The sequence below is a fragment of the Adiantum capillus-veneris genome, chromosome 4 (assembly GCF_014529385.1).
Source record: "Adiantum capillus-veneris isolate H3 chromosome 4, ASM1452938v2, whole genome shotgun sequence".
Lineage (NCBI taxonomy): Eukaryota > Viridiplantae > Streptophyta > Polypodiopsida > Polypodiales > Pteridaceae > Adiantum > Adiantum capillus-veneris.
In genome coordinates this window covers 27,807,175-27,826,503 of record NC_140934.1, presented here as the reverse complement: position 1 = coordinate 27,826,503, position 19,329 = coordinate 27,807,175, and the positions used below count along the sequence as shown (strand labels likewise).

Below are 19,329 nucleotides of genomic sequence, written 5' to 3'. Positions count from 1 at the left end.
TGGCTATGGATAAATGTGCTGACCTGTGAGATTGCAAACTGAATATCCGGCCTCGTGTTGCATAGATAAATGAGGCAACCAACAGCAGTTTGGTAAAGAGTGACATCAGCAGGATCGCCAGCATCATGTAGACTCAACTTCAAACGTGTTTCCATGGGAGTGGCAATAGGCTTGCAATCCTCAAGTCCAAACTTACATAGCAATGTCTCTATGTAACTTTTTTGACCCAAGGCAATACCACCATCACACTGCTTAAACTGTATACCCAAGTAATGATGCAACAGCCCCAAATCTTTCATCTTGAAAGTGGCGTTCAGATCAGCCTTAAATTCAGCAATATGTGTCTCATTTGGTCCAGTGATCAGCAAATCATCGACTCAAAGAACCACAATGAGAAGTACATCACCCTCACGCTTTACATACAATGTGCTTTCTGTTGGACTGTTACGAAAACCTTGTTTGACCAAATGAGTGTCAGCTTTCTCATGTCAAGCACGAGGAGATTGCTTCAACCCATACAAAGCCTTGTTACATTTGCACACTTTGTCCTCTTGTCCTTTTATGACAAAACCGCGAGGCTGCGTTACATAAACTTCCTCAAATATGTCACCATTCAAGAAAGCAGTAACAGTGTCCGATTGATGTACATCCCAACCAAAATGAGCTGCCAATGCACATAGAAAACGCACAGTAGTCATACGACAAGTTGGAGCAAAAGTCTCTTCATAATCTATGCCTTTTTGCTGTGCATAACCCTTTGCAACAAGTCGAGCCTTATGGCGATCGATCTCACCATCCGGCTTACGTTTCAACTTGTAAACCCACTTCGTACCAATGGCCTTTTTGCCAGGAGGCAAATCACATAAAGTCCATGTGTCATTTTCTATAAGTGCATCATATTCTGATTGCATGGCAGCCATCCCATTTTCTGAATTCTGTGCTTCATCAAAAGACAGAGGATCCTCAACATCATGTAAACTAGACACAGCCAAAGCATAACAATCTGATGCATAAGATGCATGGCGAGAGCCTGAACGAGTACGACTAGATAAAGGTGCATCCAATTTACTGTCACGCAAATTGTGCACCAGCCATTTTGGCATACCTCTAGCCTGCTCATTTTCAGCCCTTTCCTCATCAAGTACATCATGTACATCTGCATCAGTAATAGGCTGATTTAGAACATTTTCAGAAACCCCTATAGGCTGTACATTTGCCTCATTGGAAATTACATTCGTATTTCCACAACTGAAAAGAGGCAACAAAGTGTTGTAAATGTCCTATGAGTTTACGTTACTGTCTCTAGTACATGACAGCAAGGGCTGAACAGAATCTTCCACAAATACTACATCCCGTGAAACCAAAATACGTTTTGTTTGCACTATAACTAAACAAAAATACATTTGTCAGCCTTATCATCCAATTTTCTGCGCTATGTTTGTGTCACCAAAGCATATGCCAAACAGCCAAAATCACGCATGTGCTCAATAGAAGGCTTTCTATCATGCCATGCTTCATATGGAGTGATTGATTGCAAAGCTTTCGTAGGACACGTGTTTAGTACATAAGTGGCACACATGATATGGCCTCAAGCCAAAAAGAATGCGGCAAAGCTTGACTTTTGACCATACATCGTGCCATTTCCGTCAGTGACCTGTTTTTCCTCTCAGCAACACCATTTTGCTGAGGTGTATAAGGCACTGTACATAGGTGTTTTATCCCACGACTAGCCAAAAATGCATTAAATTCATGAGACATATACTCCCCCCCTCGATCGGAACGGAGGGTGCCCATAGTACATTTCGAGACATTTTTCAGCCATAGCCAGAAATTGTTTGAAGCACATAAAAACTTCGGACTTCTCTCTAAGCGGAAATACCCATGCATGCTTGGAGTAATCATCAATGAAAGTCACGAAGTACAGGTAATAGCCCAAGGACGGAGTTTGCATGGGTCCACAAACATCACTATGCACAAGCTGTAACCTGTATGTGGCCCGAACTGAACTATCCTTTGGAAACTTAGAATGTTGCATCTTACCCAAAATACAGCCTTCACAAACATGTTTGACAGGTGCTTCAAGAGGCGGCAAAGAAGCCACCATATCAGATTTCTGCAAACGCAGCAAACTGGCAAAATTCAGATGACCAAAATGTGCATGCCAAAGTTTTGCATCTGAAATAGCCCTTGAATCTGCAACAGCATTTGCAAAATTTTTTCCAGACTTGTCATACAAAGTGAGCTTATACAGCCCACGGCACAAAAGGCCAGATGCAACAATTTCATCACCAAAACTAAGATCATGAACTGTACATCTGTCATCCACAAATTTGACTACAAGTCCAAGTTTAGCAAGTGCGGATACAGACAAGAGATTCTTTTTGATCCTAGGTACATAAAGTGCATCAACAAGTGTGAAAGAACTGCCATTAGCAGCAGTAAGCACAATCTTTCCAACTCCCTGAATTGGATAAGAGGCATTGTTGGCACAAGTGATAGAATTCCCATGAGGGACAGACTCGAGAGAGGTAAACAATTCACGATGTGAGGTAATGTGCTTTGTAGCACCACTGTCAAAATACCACACATGTGAATCTGCAGCAACTGACAAGCATGCATCATGGACAACAGGATTGTAAGTGCACTATGCGCTAAAAGCCCATTTCGCATCAACATCAGCATTACAGTCTCCTTTCACATAAGACTCAACAATGGCTGCATTTGTAGTGGAACCAGCATTTGCAGTGGAACCACCCTCTTTCTTCTTAGCCTCTTTGGCCTTCAACTTAGGACATGACTTGATCAAGTGATTATTAGCTTTACAATAATGGTAGCGCATCTTCTTTTTGCCCTTATCACCAGAATTGCCAGAGAAGTGCTGCCAGCAGAAGCATTGGGAACAGAAGTTTTGCCACTCGCAGCAGAACCATAAGAAGTGGCTGCATTGCTGTTACCACCCTTTCTTTGAGAAGCAATAAAAGCCTGTTCAACTGCACGTTGTCTAGTCCTGTTTTTTCTAGAAAGTGACTCTTGCAACAGCAATGTGCATAATGCTCAAACTTGACAACTTCTGGATTTCCTTGGGTCATAAGTCTCCAAGTACTAGCAAAAGTTTGGTAAGAATGTGGTAAGGCATCAAGAATAGTCTGCACAAGGGAACTGTCTGAAATGACTTCACCTGCAGAAATAAGTTGCTCGTTGATATCCTTGACACTAGCAAGGAAAGTGTCCATATCATCTTCCTGATGCATAATCTTCGACTCCAGCTCTTTACGCAGCAAAGCAATTTTAGCCTCATTGAGGCTTGCATAAAGACTTGCTAGAATATCCCAAGCTTGTTTTGCAAATTTTGTTGAACGGATGTGAGGAACAACGGTGCGCTTCACAAACAATGTAATCAATGCATGAGACTGTGCATCCTTAACATCCCAACGAGCTTGTTCTGCCGTAGGCAAAACAACTCTAACAGCAGCAATCCTTGCAGTAAGACCTGCAACATCTTGAACATCGCCTACATCCTCAAAACCAGGACGTACATCAATGCCCTGCACAATATTCCAGACGCCCTTTGACACAAGAACGTGTTGCATCATATAAGCCCACATAGGGTAATTGTCCCCATCCAACCTGTCCTCAGCAACAAACATCTTGAACACATCTATATTGTTGTTGTCAGCCATGGTAAATGTTGCACCTGATGTGAAAACTGCCCGAAAATAGGAGAAACGGAACGGGAACAACACGTGCTATATAGCACAAACCGTAGAGGTCTATAAGGCACATGTTATGCAGAAAACGGCACTGACAGATATTCTGCACAAAAATGACAAAATAGTCTGTGCAGTACTGCCTGTAGTGGAAACGGAGGCCGAAATGAGCCCAAATCAAAAATCTGAGCAGACCGAGCTCTCCCGAAGTATTTGTCGACCTGCGAATGCTTGCCAAAGCTTACTGAAATCGGAGAAAGTGAGCAGGCGTGTGTTGGAGCAGTTGGCGACTAAGCCCGAGAGGAGGCAACCTACTCTGATACCAATTGTTGGAATTAGGGTTGCAGAGAAACGCACACAGCTTGGAGAAGACGAAGGAAGCTCAAGGCACACAATAGAGAGTGTGTAACTTAGTGTGCAATGGAAAGAATGATAGCCCTAGAGTGATGGGCGTATATACAATGCACAGGGGAAAAAACCTCCTAAAGAGGGAAAAAATGCCCCGGCGGTCCTAGTGTGTTCACACACATCACTACCACATGTATATGGTAACAGGTGCCTATCTAGTGGTAGTGGTATTAGAGCTTCAGGCGTGTACTTTTCTAAAAGCATACCGGTCCCACTAAAGAGCAGACAGAGCAAACCGGTGCTTCCAAAGTCTACTGGAATTTTATTTTAAGCATCTTCGTGTCCCGACCGCGGACTTATTAGCCACTCCCACCCTTACTTCATCGTGCATTGGGTGCGCTCCCGTCTTCACCGCTCTGTCTTATAGGTCATAAAGCCATAAAGAACCCAAGACATGGCGTTCATGGATTCAGTAGAATACTTGCAGTTTCTCATCGACGAGCTTCGCGACATACTTTCATGGCATCCTCAACAGAATCTTCCGATGCTTCAAAGTTTTGAACAGTTTTTGAATTACATGTTACTCCCTCTGATGTTCCAGGTGGTAACCTCCTCCTCTAGCACCAGAAAGTAGGAGAGCTTCCAACCGGCAACCTTCCCAGCCGTCTGTTCCGATCGGGGGAGGAATATGGTGCAGCCATCTGATCCTGACCCTGTGCAACAGCCTTTGCCACCGTTGTTGCCCCCACCTCCCTCACCACCATCGGCACTAGGCTACAACGGTTGGAGCCCATATGGATACCCTTATTATCCGTACTCGAGATATGTGCCTAACCAACCAAAAGATTTCAAGGAATACGGCACGACAGTCAAAATTTTCGCTTTTTCTGGGATGAAAGATCAGAAGAAAGCATTGTAGTTCCTATAGCAATTTGACAACATCTATGCTTTGGGGAACCATACATAAGAATCCAAGATTCCTTGAGCAGTGGGATTTCTCAAAGATAATGGTATGCAGTGGTGGAGTTCACTCGCGACACAACTGCATGCTCCAAGGACCTAGCAAGCTTTCAAGACAGTCTTTGCACGCAGTTACATGACTTCTCTCTTTGAAGTCCGGATTTTGGCAAAGTGGGGCAACTTGAAAATACTTGCCATCGAAACCATGGACTATTATAACCAAAGATTTCTCGACGTATACCTTCCGGTGTCCTTCTTTAGGTTCATCCCCTTGGAGGGCCAATGCGAGCGAGAGAGTCTCGTGAAAATCAACCGCAAAGACGTCGTTTGACACCTCAACAACGAGACACCTTACTATAAGAAGGCTGATGCTTTGGATGCTTTCAAACAGGGCATAACCATTCTAGTTGTCCCCATCGCACTGATAGACCAGCAGAGCCGACGCCCGCACCAACGATCGACAGAATCCCGGCGCCACATCCAACTAAGAGAGCTAGATCCGCTATTGGACTAGTCCTTGATATCTATGGCATACGCCTTGAGAGTACAAATGAATTGTGCCAAGCATATGTCAAAGTCAATGGCTTTAAAGCCCTTATTTTCTTTGACCCCGGAGCTACGTAGAACCTTATCTATCGAGAATTCTTGAAGCAGATGCACTTTGATTATGAAATGGATGGTATCTGTTTTGAACCTGTCTTGGTGCCGATTCGAATTGTTTTGACTCTAGTTTTGAATACTGGTTGCAATGATTAGTGATTTTACTCCTAGATGGAGTATAGAGAAATGATGTTTGAGAATGCTTGCACATACTCATGGCCCGGACCCTTGTGGTTATTTGCGGGGGGAGTATTAAATGCCTGAAAAATATTGTTGATGTTACTCCCGGCCCGGACTTGAATGGTTATGCAGGAAGTCTGAATAGTGGTTACTCTTAGCACCTCCAAACGACGCAGGCTGCGGTTTGGGGGCGTTTGGTTGTGTTAGGTGCAACGGAAGTGAATGTCGAACTTTGCTCAAGATGAGTGCTCCGAACTGTGCTCAAGGTTCCTTTTACTTACGGAAGGGAGAGCCTTTCGTTCCTTTAGTGAGAGAGTGCAATGGACACAAACAAAGTGAATAGACACTGTAAATGAAGGTGCTGAGACTGAGAGATAGAGAGAAGAATACGACACCAGAGTTTTGTCAAAACCCTCCTCCGAAGGCTCCACTCTCTATGGCGAGAGCGGTCTACTATTGATTGCACAAATCTCTACAATGCTTGGACTTGCCGACGAAGTCGACGACGACGAGACGGGCTGAAATCTGCAAATCTTTATCTGCTGAATTCTGACTCTATGTCGGTGACGACGGTACGACAACGACGCGCTGAAAACGCAGATGCTGAAATCTGTGTTTTTCGGGCTGAAACTGCAAACTTCGATGGATCTGACCGTGCGGCAAGGATCTGCTGCGGGAAGGTGAGATCTGCGAGGTTCGGGGGTTCTACTGCGGGTACTGACTGCTGAAAACTGAAAACGCTGAGTCTAGGGCTGATTCCGTCGCGAAGATCTGCAAAAACACTGAGGTGTCTTGTAGATGCAAAAACGCTAGGGCTGGAAATCTTTTGTTGCGGTGGAAAACTGCTAACTGCTGTAGAATCTGCTAACGCTAGTGGATCTGCTATCTGTTGTGGTTGCTGGGGCTGATCTGCTGTGCAAAAACGTGAGGGCTGGTCTATGGTGCAAAAACGCCAGTGTTGATGCCGTGTTACGCTAGGCCTTGCTGAGAAGTTGCCTGTTGAGCAAGGTGCTCCTGTTGCCTCTTCTGCCCGAAAGTGCTAGCGCTAGGTTTTCTTATATACAAACTTGATAAATTTGCCCTACCTAGTTTCCAACAAAAGTCACTTAAAATTAATAAGTGAAAAATGTCAAAAATAGGGAAAATAGGTTTATGCACTATAAAAATGCTCCTGATGGATTCGGATGGGAATGCTGATGATCGTGCTGTGTGCAATCGGAGGATATGCATCTAATCTAAGTGTCTAGACATGCACGGTTTGCGAACAGACTTACGAAAGTGCCAGATCACTTTTTATTCTAGACTGACTTGACTGAACCGAACCCTGGTCATGCTGTAGCTTATCCACGGAAACATAGGATTAGATGTGTCACGTGACATCCCCTCCTTTTCAAAGTGAGGTACTGGTACCGAACTGTATAACGTCGAGGGAGATCGCCAACAGGGCCTGGAATCCTGGAAAGGACTCTTCGTCTGCCCACTCTGATGTGTGGGTCGTGCGATACTTGAACTGATAAAGGTCTGCAACGCTTGCTTCTTTGGGCTGCGTCGAAAGCAACACAAAGTCTTCTCTAGCTCCTTCAATGCTTCAACTTCGTCTATAGTCGTACGTCTACCATCTTCAGAATCTCCGAGGCTGAAAATTCCTGAAACCACTTCCAATGCAAAAACATGAACATACCCATTCCATGTAAAGTGACTGGAAACATTTTAGTCTTCCTAAAAGACTATGCATGCAATGTAGATGAACATATAAATGGAGTGCCAAAACCGTTCATCAAACACACGCAAACAATGGGGTTGAAACTTGTCTTTCTGATCTAAATCAATCAACTGTGGCAAAACACAATGGAAATGCCTATGCTTGATACTCAATCCTTCTTGTGTTCTTTCTTCGACTGTGTCGTGCCAAGGAAGAGACATGGAATGTGACTTCCTTGAATGCATACTTTTCAGCTTTTCATGAGAAATCCGCATACATCCGTGCTCATTCATGAGTGAAATGTGCTCAACATACAATATGTCATGCCTAGGAAAAGGGATCACAAAAAGACGCTGACTGAAATACAAAAAACGATCACGAAGGAAACACTCGAACAATGCGTGCTGACTAATGATGTGAATTTATAGTACTTCCTGTGAGGGTTCTCTGGGCCTAGGCTCGAGAGCCAAGATCGGTTCTTCCTGACGCGGTTCTTTGGACCTTGACTCGAGAGCCAATATCGGTTCTTCCTGATTGATCGTCTCTGCAATGAGATTAGCTTCACTAGAGAAAGTATCAACTAACACATCATTCTTGTGAACAATCACATCGTGGTCATACAAATCATCATGCTCGTGAGAAAGCACATCTTGATCATGCAAATCATCATGCTTGTGAATAATCACATCTTGATCATGCAAATCGTCATGCTTATCATTATCATGCAAATCATCATGCAAATCATGTGTGTCATGCTTTGGAGAAGAAAAGACTGAATGAGTCTCCTTCTCCTGATCCTCTTGCATCTGTGCCTGCACATGAGAAAAGAGTCGCAACAACTCTTGCATGTGTTGATCGTTCATTGCTTGTCTTGCTTTGTTCTCGCGATCAAATGTTGCTTGTCTGTCTTTATTCTCGCGATCAAATTCTGCTTCTCTTTCTTTGTTCTCGCGATCCAACTTTGCTTTTCGTGCTTCGGCTTCCAAGCGTGCTTGCTCGTTCTCACACTCTATGGCTACCATTGTTTCTTTGTGTTCACGCTCTATTTTTGCTTTTCTTTCTTCGTGTTCACGCTCTATTGCTGCTTTTCTTTCTTCGTGTTCATGCTCTATTGCTGCTTTTCTTTCTGCGGCCTCCAAGCGTGCTTGCTCGCGCTCACTCTCATGCTCAAAGTCGGCCTTTCTTTCTGCTTTCCGTGCTTCGCGTTCTAACTTTCTTTCCATAAACATCTGCTCCAAAGCCTCCATAGGAGTTAGTGCAATCCTTGGCGTAGATGGGGAAGGGGGAGGGTCGGAAAAACCTCCTGGTGGGGAAAATTCTTCTTCACCACCCTCATGCTCATCACCTCCATGCGAAGTATCCATTCCGCTTTGGGTGATGACCATACACTGAGATCTTTGGTTCTTAAGTTCACGAGGAACTTGGGTTCTTGTGGGTCTTGGGTTCTTGGGTTCTTGAGGTTCTTGAGGGTCTTGGGGTTCTTGAGGTTCTTGCGGTTCTTCTTTTGCTTGCAATCTGTGTTAGAGAAGGATCTTCTCTTACCCAAGCTATACTCTTCCTTGCGGGCGCACCCCTTGGCGGCCTTGCGCTCACACCAAGGTTGCTTTTTCCCACCTCACGTTGATTGGCCGGCCGCTAAGTGCACGGTCCGCTCACAATGAGTGAGAAGAGAGCAAGGGGAGGCTAGACAAGCCCTTCTTTCTTGGGTTTCATGTCACTCCTCAAAAACACGATTAGGAATCGACACGCCCAAGTGGACTTGTGTTACGAGCGACCGCAACAAGCAATTTTTTTTCTTTCTTGTGGTTCTTTCCTTGAGTGATACAAAACACTGCCAAAGCTCTGATACCAATCTTAGGTGCAGCGGAAGTGAATGTTGAACTTTGCTCAAGATGAGTGCTCCGAACTATGCTCAAGGTTCCTTTTACTTACGGACGGGAGAGCCTTTCGTTCCTTTAGTGAGAGAGTGCAATGGACACAAACAAAGTGAATAGACACTGTGAATGAAGGTGCTGAGACTGAGAGATAGAGAGAAGAATAGGACACCAGAATGTTGTCAAAACCCTCCTCTGAAGGCCCCACTCTCTATGGCGAGAGCGGTCTACTATTGATTGCACAAATCTCTACAATGCTTGGACTTGCCGACGACGACGAGACGGGCTGAAATCTGAAAATGCTAATGGCTGAAATCTGCACATCTTTATCTGCTGAATTCTGACTTTATGTCAGTGACGATGTCGATGACGACGGTACAACAACGACGCACTGAAAACGCAGATGCTGAAATCATGTTTTTCGGGCTGAAATTGCAAACTTTGATGGATCTGACCGTGCGGCAAGGATCTGCTGCGGGAAGGTGAGATCTGCGAGGTTTGGGGGCTCTATTGCAAGTACTGACTGCTGAAAACTGAAAACGCTGAGTCTAGGACTGATTCCGTCGCGAAGATGTGCAAAAACGCTGAGGTGTCTTGCAGATGCAAAAACGCTAGGGCTGGAAATCTTTTGCTGCGGTGGAAAACTGCTAACTGCTGTAGAATCTGCTAACGTTAGTGGATCTGCTGTCTGTTGTGGTTGCCGGGGCTGATCTGCTGTGCAAAAACGCTAGTGTTCAGTCAAGTTGGTCTAGAGTAGGAAGTGATCTAGCACTTTTGTGAGTCTGTTCGCAAACCGTGTATGTCCAGACACTTAGATTAGATGCATATCCTCCGGTTGCACACAACATGATCATCAGCATTCCCATCAGAATCCATTAGGAGCATTTCTACAGTGCATAGACCTATTTTCCCTATTTTTGACATTTTTCAATTATTATTTTTAAGTGACTTTTGTTGGGAGCTAGGTAGGGCAAATTTACTAAGTTTGTATATAAGAAAACCTAGCGCTAGCACTTTCTGGCTAAAGAGGCAGCAGGAGCACCTTGCTCAACAAGCAACTTCTCAGCAAGACCCCCCCCCCCCCCCCCCCCCCCCCCCCCCCCCAGCAAGGCCTAGCGTTTTTGCAACACAGAACCCTGGTCATGCTGTAGCTTGTCCACGAACACATAGGGTTGGATGTATCACGTAACAGGTTGTAAGAGGCCTCTATATCTCCCGGCCCGGAGCTTTTTAGGTTATGCAAGAGGAGTGACGGGGAGTTGTTAAATATCTCCTGGCCCGGACCTTGTTAGGTTATGCGAGAGGAGTGTTCATCGACAACTTAGTGTTTCTATGTCTTGTAACATGCATATGTGAACATTTTTGTTGCATTGTGATGTGTCAATCACTGAATATTCCTTATTGGATGAGATACTACTGGGAAGTCAATGACCCAAGATATCAAGAGTTCCGATCTGGGATGAGACTCCCTATTGGATGAGATTCTTTGGGAAAGCCAGCGACCCAGGAAATCAAGAGCTCCAATTTGGATTAAGAAATTGATCATCCCTCGGAAATTTTTGAGCTAACTTGAGTTGTTTTGCGGATATGTTGTAATCACGGACGATTACTTTCTTTCAAGAAGGGGGGATGTCACACACTACTGACGTGTCAAGTCATTGAAGAATGGAGCCAACCTTTAGATCTCGATCAAGGGGCCTAAACCCTAAGTGAAGAAGCTGAAGCAGCAGGAGAAGTTTTACCAAATTACAAAGTCTTGCCGAGTGGCCTATTTTTTAAAGAAGAGGAGTTCCCGCCAACTTATGGGACCCCGTCCGGCCGGCATACGCGCTCTGCACCTTCTCACCGAAGCATGCTAGAGACTGAGCCCTCTGTACTTATTTGAAGGCCCTTGGCCTTGAAAAGCAGTTACATGAAAAGCAATCAAACTCAAAAGCATTTGGTCCAAAAGTTGGCGCTGAAATCAGCCAGTGTAAATTACGGAATTCGTACAAGCTGCCATGTCAGCAAGCCAATGCAAAAAGTGGAAATCTGTATAGGTTGACACGTCATCAAGCGGCGCGTTTTGCAGCATGTACGTACAGTTGCCACATCATCATCTTCTACGCAAAGTGTGAGTGTGTTTGTGGTCCTGCTTTATTTAATCCCTTTAGGTCACTAGGGCCCCATATTTTACAAAGTTAAAGTAATATAAAGAAACACCGAAAGGGATGCCAAGGTTTGGGGCCAGTACTCTCTGGGGTGGGAATCCGCCACTCCGTGTCGCGTGTGCTCTCTCTCTCTCTCTCTCTTTTTCAGCTCAGTTGTCATTGAAGTGCTAAAAGTATGTTCAGTTTGTTCTTTCTATTGGAGTAGTGTTTTACCATGACTTCGATGATATGAGGACCGGGGGAGTAGTATGTTTCTAATCTAGACTTTGATGTCGTATTTGAGAGAGTACACGGTAGGGAGAGTTGAGACAGTTGGAGGAACTTCTTCAAGGATGGTTATTTGATGCAGAAAGCCAAGTTGTGTCACGAGGACTTTGAGGCAAGAGTGTTGACTGAGAGTCGTAATCTTCTTTTGTTGGGCATAGAGGGCTAGATGGGACCTTTAAGGTAGTTGAGAGCTACTTCTATCAGCCTCAGCTCAAGAAGGATGTGAGTGAGTTTGTGCGTGTTTGTTTGTGTATCAGTAAGTGAAGTATGAAAGACACAAACTCACAGGACCCCTATAGCCTTTACCTATTCCACATTGACCATGGGAGAGTATTGCTATGGACTTGATTTTTGACCCCTTGAAGACTCAGAGTGAGCATGATGGTATCTAGACTATTGTGGATAGGTCTAGTAAGCACTCACTTTGTACCAATGAAGGAGACAAGGAAGGTCGATCATTTGGCTAAGCTGTTTGTTTTGAACATCTTGGGTGTCTATGTCTATTGTGTCAGACAGAGACCCTAGATTTATGAGTTTGTTTTGGAGAGAATTGGCGATAACGTGTGCCTTGCACTAAAATCTCTTCATCGTTTTATTTACGGACCGATTGTAGTCAAAGATTATCAACATTGAAGTGTTACATCTCTGAAAATAAATCTCAGTGGGAGTAGTATGTCACGAATAGATGGAAGCGTAAATTGACTTTCAAATGCAATTCAAATACTCAAGAGAATTGGGGAGAGGGAGAGAAAGCTTGACCCATCATTGGGGAGCAGAAGATGGGTTGGTCCCCCCTCATAAAGAGATTATCTTTATTACTAAGGGAGAATCTTTACAAGCACAAGAATGGGGCAAATGCCCGTCCTCTATTCTTTTTTTGATCTTTTTCTGCTTCTGACTGAGAGAGTGAGAGGTCTACTCTCTAACTACTGCGAGGGTTTTTCCCTCTTTTGTGAGATTTTGGAAGCTGCCGCAAGCGAGAGTCTATCTGCCACAAATCTCCTCGGAAGCTCTCGAAAAGGAGAGTCTATCTTCCGCTAAATGTGTCCCTTCATACGTAATCATTCCTGCAATGGACCCAAGGAGGAAACACACAAAACGCACACACACGCTTGCTGTAATTTTCTGCACATAACCTGAAAATCTTACCTGTGCACGCACCAATGCCAAAACGGAGGCCTTTTTCGCGATGGAATTGCATCAAACTTTGTGTATGCGTAGGGGAGGTAGAGGAGACTGAGATTCTAGAAGTGCTCTGCTGATATTCACATTCGAGTAGGAGAGTGTATGCAGTAGCTTTTTTCGCGACACAACTTCGAGAGAAGACGGCTTTGGCTGTGAGAGCCCTTGTTCTAGACTATGGGAGCTCAAGGCTACCACATAAGTCGCAAGGGGCTGCTCTCAAGCTTCAATCGAGAGCTCCAACGCGTAGAGCACACTCACATCAAGGGGGGTAGGTGCACTGCCAACCTCCCATGAGGGGAAGGGGCTTCTCTTAAGTAGCCAGCAAGAAGAGGGGGCGCTAGAAGATGAGGGAGGGTGCGAGAGCAAGAGAGAGAGTCACTTTGCATGGGTAAGTGTGCCAAGTGGCACACTTAATAACTTAAAGACCATTTAACTTTTGACTTTTAAAAGTTCCTAGGCCATTGATGAAATGTGCAAATATCGCACAAATGGTCACATGAATGCTATTTATGAAAACATTATATGCTCCTCGGCAAAATGTCGTACCGGCACTGCTCCTACATCACCTGTTCACACTTGTCCGACCATTTGCCTTGACGCAGATGATTAAAATTTGTTTATTTGTCTTATCCTAAGGCCTTATTTAAAATAATCCAGGCCTTAGGATTATTGTTCTGAGGACCCCATCTCATTCCTGTGCCCGCACTGACGCGCGTAATTTTCTGCATTTAAAATCTGAGGCTACTGTTTACCCCTTATTGAATGCCCGATTTCCCAATCACTAGGGCTTCAGGTTATTTTTCTGCTAGGGTCTCTCTAAGGTGTTCTATGCCTCATTCAGGCACACCTGAGGCCCTAGAACTACTAGTTCTATTCTGATGTGCACACAACTAATTAAATAATTATTTTCTAGTAAATAAATTAATTATTTACAAAAACTGACATTGATGTATGCTAATTAACATCACTGTTTATGCTAGTTAGCACCTAGTATGCTCAATAGCATGATGGGTGTCCTAATGCGTATACTAGTTAGCTAGTGAGTATGATAGTTAGCATATGGACTGTGCTAGTTAGCATATGGACTATACTAGTTATCATATGGAGTATGCTAGTTAGCATGCCTTGGGTTCTAAATAGCATACATAGCTAGTTGGTTAACACAATATGTATGCTAATTAACATACATATTATGCTAGTTAACATACCTAGTATGCTAGTTACATACCCAGTATGCTCAATTGCATGATAAGTACGTTGTCTAACAGAAAGTGATTATGCTAGTTAGCACATGGAGTTTGCTAGGTAGCATATGGAGTATGCTAGTTACTAGGCCTTGAGTTCTTTGCCATCGGTGGAGTTTGCATACAACACCATACAGACATCGATTGGGATTCCGCATCTTGTGTACTGAGATCAAGATCTTTCAAACTAATCATTCTGTAGAGGATCTAGCCACAACATTTACCAAGTTTAAGGAGCCTTTGCAGAAGTCTCAAGGACAATATGATAAAGCAAGAGACAAGCATCATCACGAGTTAAAGTTAGAGGAACGTGATTGGGTGCTTCTTAAGTTTGAGAAGGCATGATTGACCAAGATGAAGAGTAAGGAAATACTTTATTCAAAGCTTAGTATGCGTGACAATGAGCCCTTCCGGGCTCGGAAAAGATCAAAGAATTATCCTTTAGACTTAAGTTGCCATAATTCTTTTCATGTGAGTCTACTATGAGCTTTCAAGGGTGAGGCGCCACAGGACAAGGAGCCAGAGGAGCAACACGAGATAGAAGAAACAGAAGAGATTCTTTCACTTGAGCAGATTCCAGCGCACAAGGAAAGGAAAGTGAAGGGTAATCTAGTTTGGAATACTTGGTCAAGTCCAAAAACTACCCTACTCTTGATGTGAAGTGGAGGACTTGGTAGGTACTCCTCAGTTGTTAAAGCTTTACCTTGAAGCTTTTGGTTTAGTTGCGAATAGTCCAGAAGTGCATGTCAATTCCAAGGTGGAATCCATACGTACGTACCTTACGATTCCGTACGGTACAACCGTACGATACGGAACAGTACGTACCGTACGGTACTGTACGGCAAGTTTTTTTTTTTTGGGGGGGTGTTTTTTTGTTTTTGTTTTTTTGTTTTTTTTTGGGGACCATTTTCTCCACGGACCACTCGCGCTAGAAGCGCTTTCAGATTGGGATAATAGGGTGAAAGGGAGAGAGCCTTAGGCTTTTTTAATTGACCAGGATTACAAAAGACTCTCTCTTGAAAGGTCTGTGAACTTAAATTTAGTGTAATTTTCCTTTTTATAAATGGTACGTACCTATCACGTACTTAAAGGTTGGTTCAGTACGGAAGAACGTTCCGTACGTACGGGCTGAAAGTCTAAGCACTTCATGCCCCTCATAAGGAGTGACCACAAAGGCCTCAAAAGGGGGCAAAACTACCTTCCGAAAGCTAGAAAGGGTCTAATCAGCCTACTAGCATGTGGAGTTTGGTCAACCAAAGTCACAAGTTGTAGCTCTGTATTGTATTGACTGCATTGCGCTGTTTCTGCTTGACTGCCATGGTTGTCTAACTCTGGAGTATTAGTCGACAATTTGTATTCATGCACTAATTTTCTCTAATTTTGTGTCGTCTTTGTGGCCCTGTTTTCAGGTTCACTGAATGTTTCATTTGTCAATGAAGCACCTTCAGTTCAGCAAATGTCGAGTGAGAGCAATGGGGGAAGCGTTCCTGCAACACCTAATTTTGAAAAAGGTTTGCAAGAGAGCTCCAGTGTACGAGTTTTTACCTACAATGAGCTAAAATCAGCTACAAGGAATTTTCGACCTAATAGTGCTCTGGGAGAAGGGGGGTTTGGCACTGTGTATAAAGGCTGGGTTGATGATATTGGACCCAAAGGAGTCAAGATTGCCTCAAACATCACAGTTGCTGTGAAAGTGCTTAATCAAGAGGGCTCACAAGGTCATAGAGAGTGGCTGGTACTGTTTGTCATGTAAATAAATAGCCTTCTACTTACGCATTGCCTGCACGTCTCAACTTTTACGATCTTTTAATTGCTGCAGGCAGAGGTCAATGTATTAGGCCAGTTGCGACACCCACATTTGGTCAGGCTGATAGGCTATTGTTGTGAGAATGAGCATCGGCTTCTGGTTTATGAATACATGCCTTTCGGCAGTCTGGAGAACCATTTGTTCCGAAGTATTCTCTCAGGCTCTCATGTGTGCTTCGTGCAGATCAAAATTTCAGCCAAACACTGGATTTCTTAAATGTTGCTGTTTGTTGCTGTTTCTCAGAAGCAGCATTGCCCCTGTCATGGGCTACTCGGATGAAAATTGCGTACTGTGCTGCAAAAGGGCTGGCCTTCCTTCATGGAGCTGAGAAACCAGTCATTTACAGGGATTTTAAGACGTCTAACATCCTGTTGGACTCGGTACAAATCCTAGCGATTCCTTGTTCTCTTTTTACTCTGTGTACTTTTTTTAAGTTACCTTGCGAACCTGTTTTCCAGGACTACACAGCGAAGCTGTCCGACTTTGGGCTAGCCAAAGATGGGCCACAGGGTGATCAAACTCATGTGTCAACGCGTGTTATGGGCACATATGGTTATGCAGCACCTGAATATGTAATGACCGGTAGGCTTTGCTGATTTGAAGCTAAGGTCATTCTTGTTAAAAGTGTACAAATGCTGCTTGTAAAGCATGATTTAGTTAAAATGTACCCACTTGTGATTATCTCACAGGTCACCTGACATCGAGAAGCGATGTATACAGCTTTGGAGTGGTACTGCTGGAACTTTTGACGGGTCGACAATCTATTGACAAGACAAGACCCAGTGGAGAACATAATCTGGTCGAATGGGCTCGTCCCTACCTTCGTGACAAGCGGAAATTCCTGCGTATTGTCGACCCAAGACTAGATGGAGTGTATTCAGTGAAAGGAGCACACAAGGCTGCCACCCTAGCATTTCAATGTCTAAGCCAAAATCCTAAAGCAAGGCCTTTAATGAGCTTTGTTGTTGAAGCATTGGAGCCCCTGCAGAACATGAGAGATATGGCAACTGCCTCTTATACTTATGTAGCGGGGTCGGGGATTGTTACATCGTCACAAACTGGAAACGGGGCTCAATAGCCCTTGGCATGCCTTCCCCAGCATAGAGATACACCCAACTTGGTACTTGTCTTCTCACACGAGAGTAGTCTTCCAAGTACACACTCTGATTGATGAGGCTTGCATGTACCGCTGTAATTAGCATTGCGAGGCAATGTGCCATAATGCATCATAGGAAATATTTCAGTCTCTTGAAAATACCACACTTGCAAGCCATGTGTAGTGGAAGGACTCTTGCTCTTTGTTTTGGGTTTTTTTTCGTGGCGAGGCTGAATGCTGTCACAGTACCCCCCCCCCCCCCCCCGAGTTTATTCCCACAGGTTTTTTTGTTCTTTTTTGTGGATAAATTTGTTTATGGTAAGACTTTAAAGCTGTTGTTGTCATGTTTGAAAATAGCAGGTCAGGAATGGGTCCCCCTTTGATGGATAGCATTCAAGTGTATGAAACTTTTTTATCAATCAGTCCTAAATTGCAATAGTAAGTGTATAATTGTTTGCCAAAGCATACAGGCAGCGGCAGCAGATGAAAATCCATGTGCTGAGATGGCGAGTGATTATTGGCGCAGCCGATAGAGGATAGTTTGATTAATTCCACGTGCTGAGGTGTTGAAGATCTGAGGGTTGAGCTCAATATTCTGTCAAAGAACTGACAGTAGATGCACGGCTGAGATCTTCAGCCCCGCGACTCTCGACCTTGACGGTGTAGGGAATGGCCACTGAAGGACCATTCCCAGCCGTCACCGTCGAGGGAAAGGGGGCCAGGGACTGGGCTCTGACAGTTGCAGGAGGGCTTGTCACTAGGCTTCGATAGTCGCAGGAGGGCTTGTCACTGGGCCCTGACAGTCAGAGGGGGGCACTGAGGCGTTCCGAGTGCTGAGGTGTCTTGCTTTCACGCCTCAAGACTGCACGGAATTCCGAGTGCTGATTTGTTTCTGCAAGAGTTGATTCCGTGTCGATGGTGTTGGTGCAAAAGCTGCTTCTGCAGATTGACGTGGCGGCCATCCAGCAGCTGCCGTTATTTATTCTGGGTTGGAAGGGAAGGCGAATGACAGCTGTGATCACCAGCCCCCTGACCCACGACTGTGACGGTGTAGGGAATGGGAATTGCCTTGCAGTGGCCATTCCCTGAAATAATGGGCGACCTCATGGCGACAGGCGGAGGGCAGGAGACACGACGGGAGCGCATTATTTCAGGGAATGGCCACTGCAGGGCCATTCCCGGCTGTCAAATGTCTAGGGGAGGGGAGCAATGCAGCTTGCGCAGACGACACAGTTGATCGGATGCAATGATTGGCTGCATGAAGTCATTTTTCTGCATGCTGACTTGGCGAATGCTCGTGAATATTCTGACTGTTGACGTGCGATTAAATCATTTGCGAAGCTTGGTGATGATTCTCCATGCTGACGTGTTGCCCATCCAATGGCTGCAGACCCTTATTCCGCCATGGAATCGACAGTAAACGGAGGGCCACGAGTGGCCGCCCCCCCTCCCCTGGACTTTGACGGATGGTGCAGGTTGGTTGCCCCTTGACCCCCGACCATGACGGAACTGGTAGATGCAAATTCCGATATTTTATGTCAAAACTCTTTAGTCCACAATAATTATTGCAAGAACATGAACTTCACCATGCAACATTTGAAGGATTTAGAGGCCTCCCCCATATGCCCTATAATTGTGCACGCAGTGCTGCCCCTGTAAATTTTGAAATGTGTCCCATACCAAAAGCCTTGGGGGTGCTCATATGAACTTGGGGGTGATTGCCACCTTTTAGTTAGGGGTGCCCCAACCACCCCCTACAACTAAGAAATGCCTTCTTAAACTTGCATTTCTTGATTAGTAGGTTGCCTACATGATGGAAGTAGAAATTGAAGTGGTCATCTTTTTAGAGTAACCGAAAGATAGGAGGGATAAGGGTCAATGATGTTGTCTTTTGAGGGTCCTCCAATAGAAAAGGGGCCCTCCAATGAAAAGCTACTTTGAAAAGCTACTTTAGAGGGACTATGGGGGAGGGCTGTTCTTAGATGTGTAGGTTTTTCAAATTTTTAGAAACAGCCCCTAGCTTGCCATATGGAGTAAACCATGAAACCAATAGTTGCATGATTATGGTCGAGAGAGATACTCTCTTTGCAATTCACTAACGGTCACCATACAGTATAATACAAAAGAGGGTTTTTGTAATGCAAAATAGGTAGATTCTACAAAGGAGGGTCCCTTATTGTAGGGGTAAAAAAGGTAGTGCACACAAGTA

General features: G+C 44.5%; 1 protein-coding gene across 2 annotated transcripts in view; it reads left to right on the top strand.

Annotated features, from left to right (window-relative positions):
• The window catches only part of LOC147458911 (putative serine/threonine-protein kinase PBL8), a 28,412-nt gene extending 11,061 nt beyond the window's left edge, over positions 1 to 17,351 (top strand). For both annotated transcript variants that reach the window (XM_086510333.1, XM_086510334.1), the window contains exons 2-6: positions 15,627 to 15,952; positions 16,037 to 16,172; positions 16,268 to 16,404; positions 16,483 to 16,606; positions 16,714 to 17,351. In XM_086510333.1, coding sequence (XP_086366459.1) covers positions 15,627 to 15,952; positions 16,037 to 16,172; positions 16,268 to 16,404; positions 16,483 to 16,606; positions 16,714 to 17,102 — 1,112 coding nt within the window. In that variant the 3' untranslated portion in view covers positions 17,103 to 17,351. The remainder of the gene's footprint in view (positions 1 to 15,626; positions 15,953 to 16,036; positions 16,173 to 16,267; positions 16,405 to 16,482; positions 16,607 to 16,713) is intronic.
• Positions 17,352 to 19,329: the final 1,978 nt, after the last annotated feature.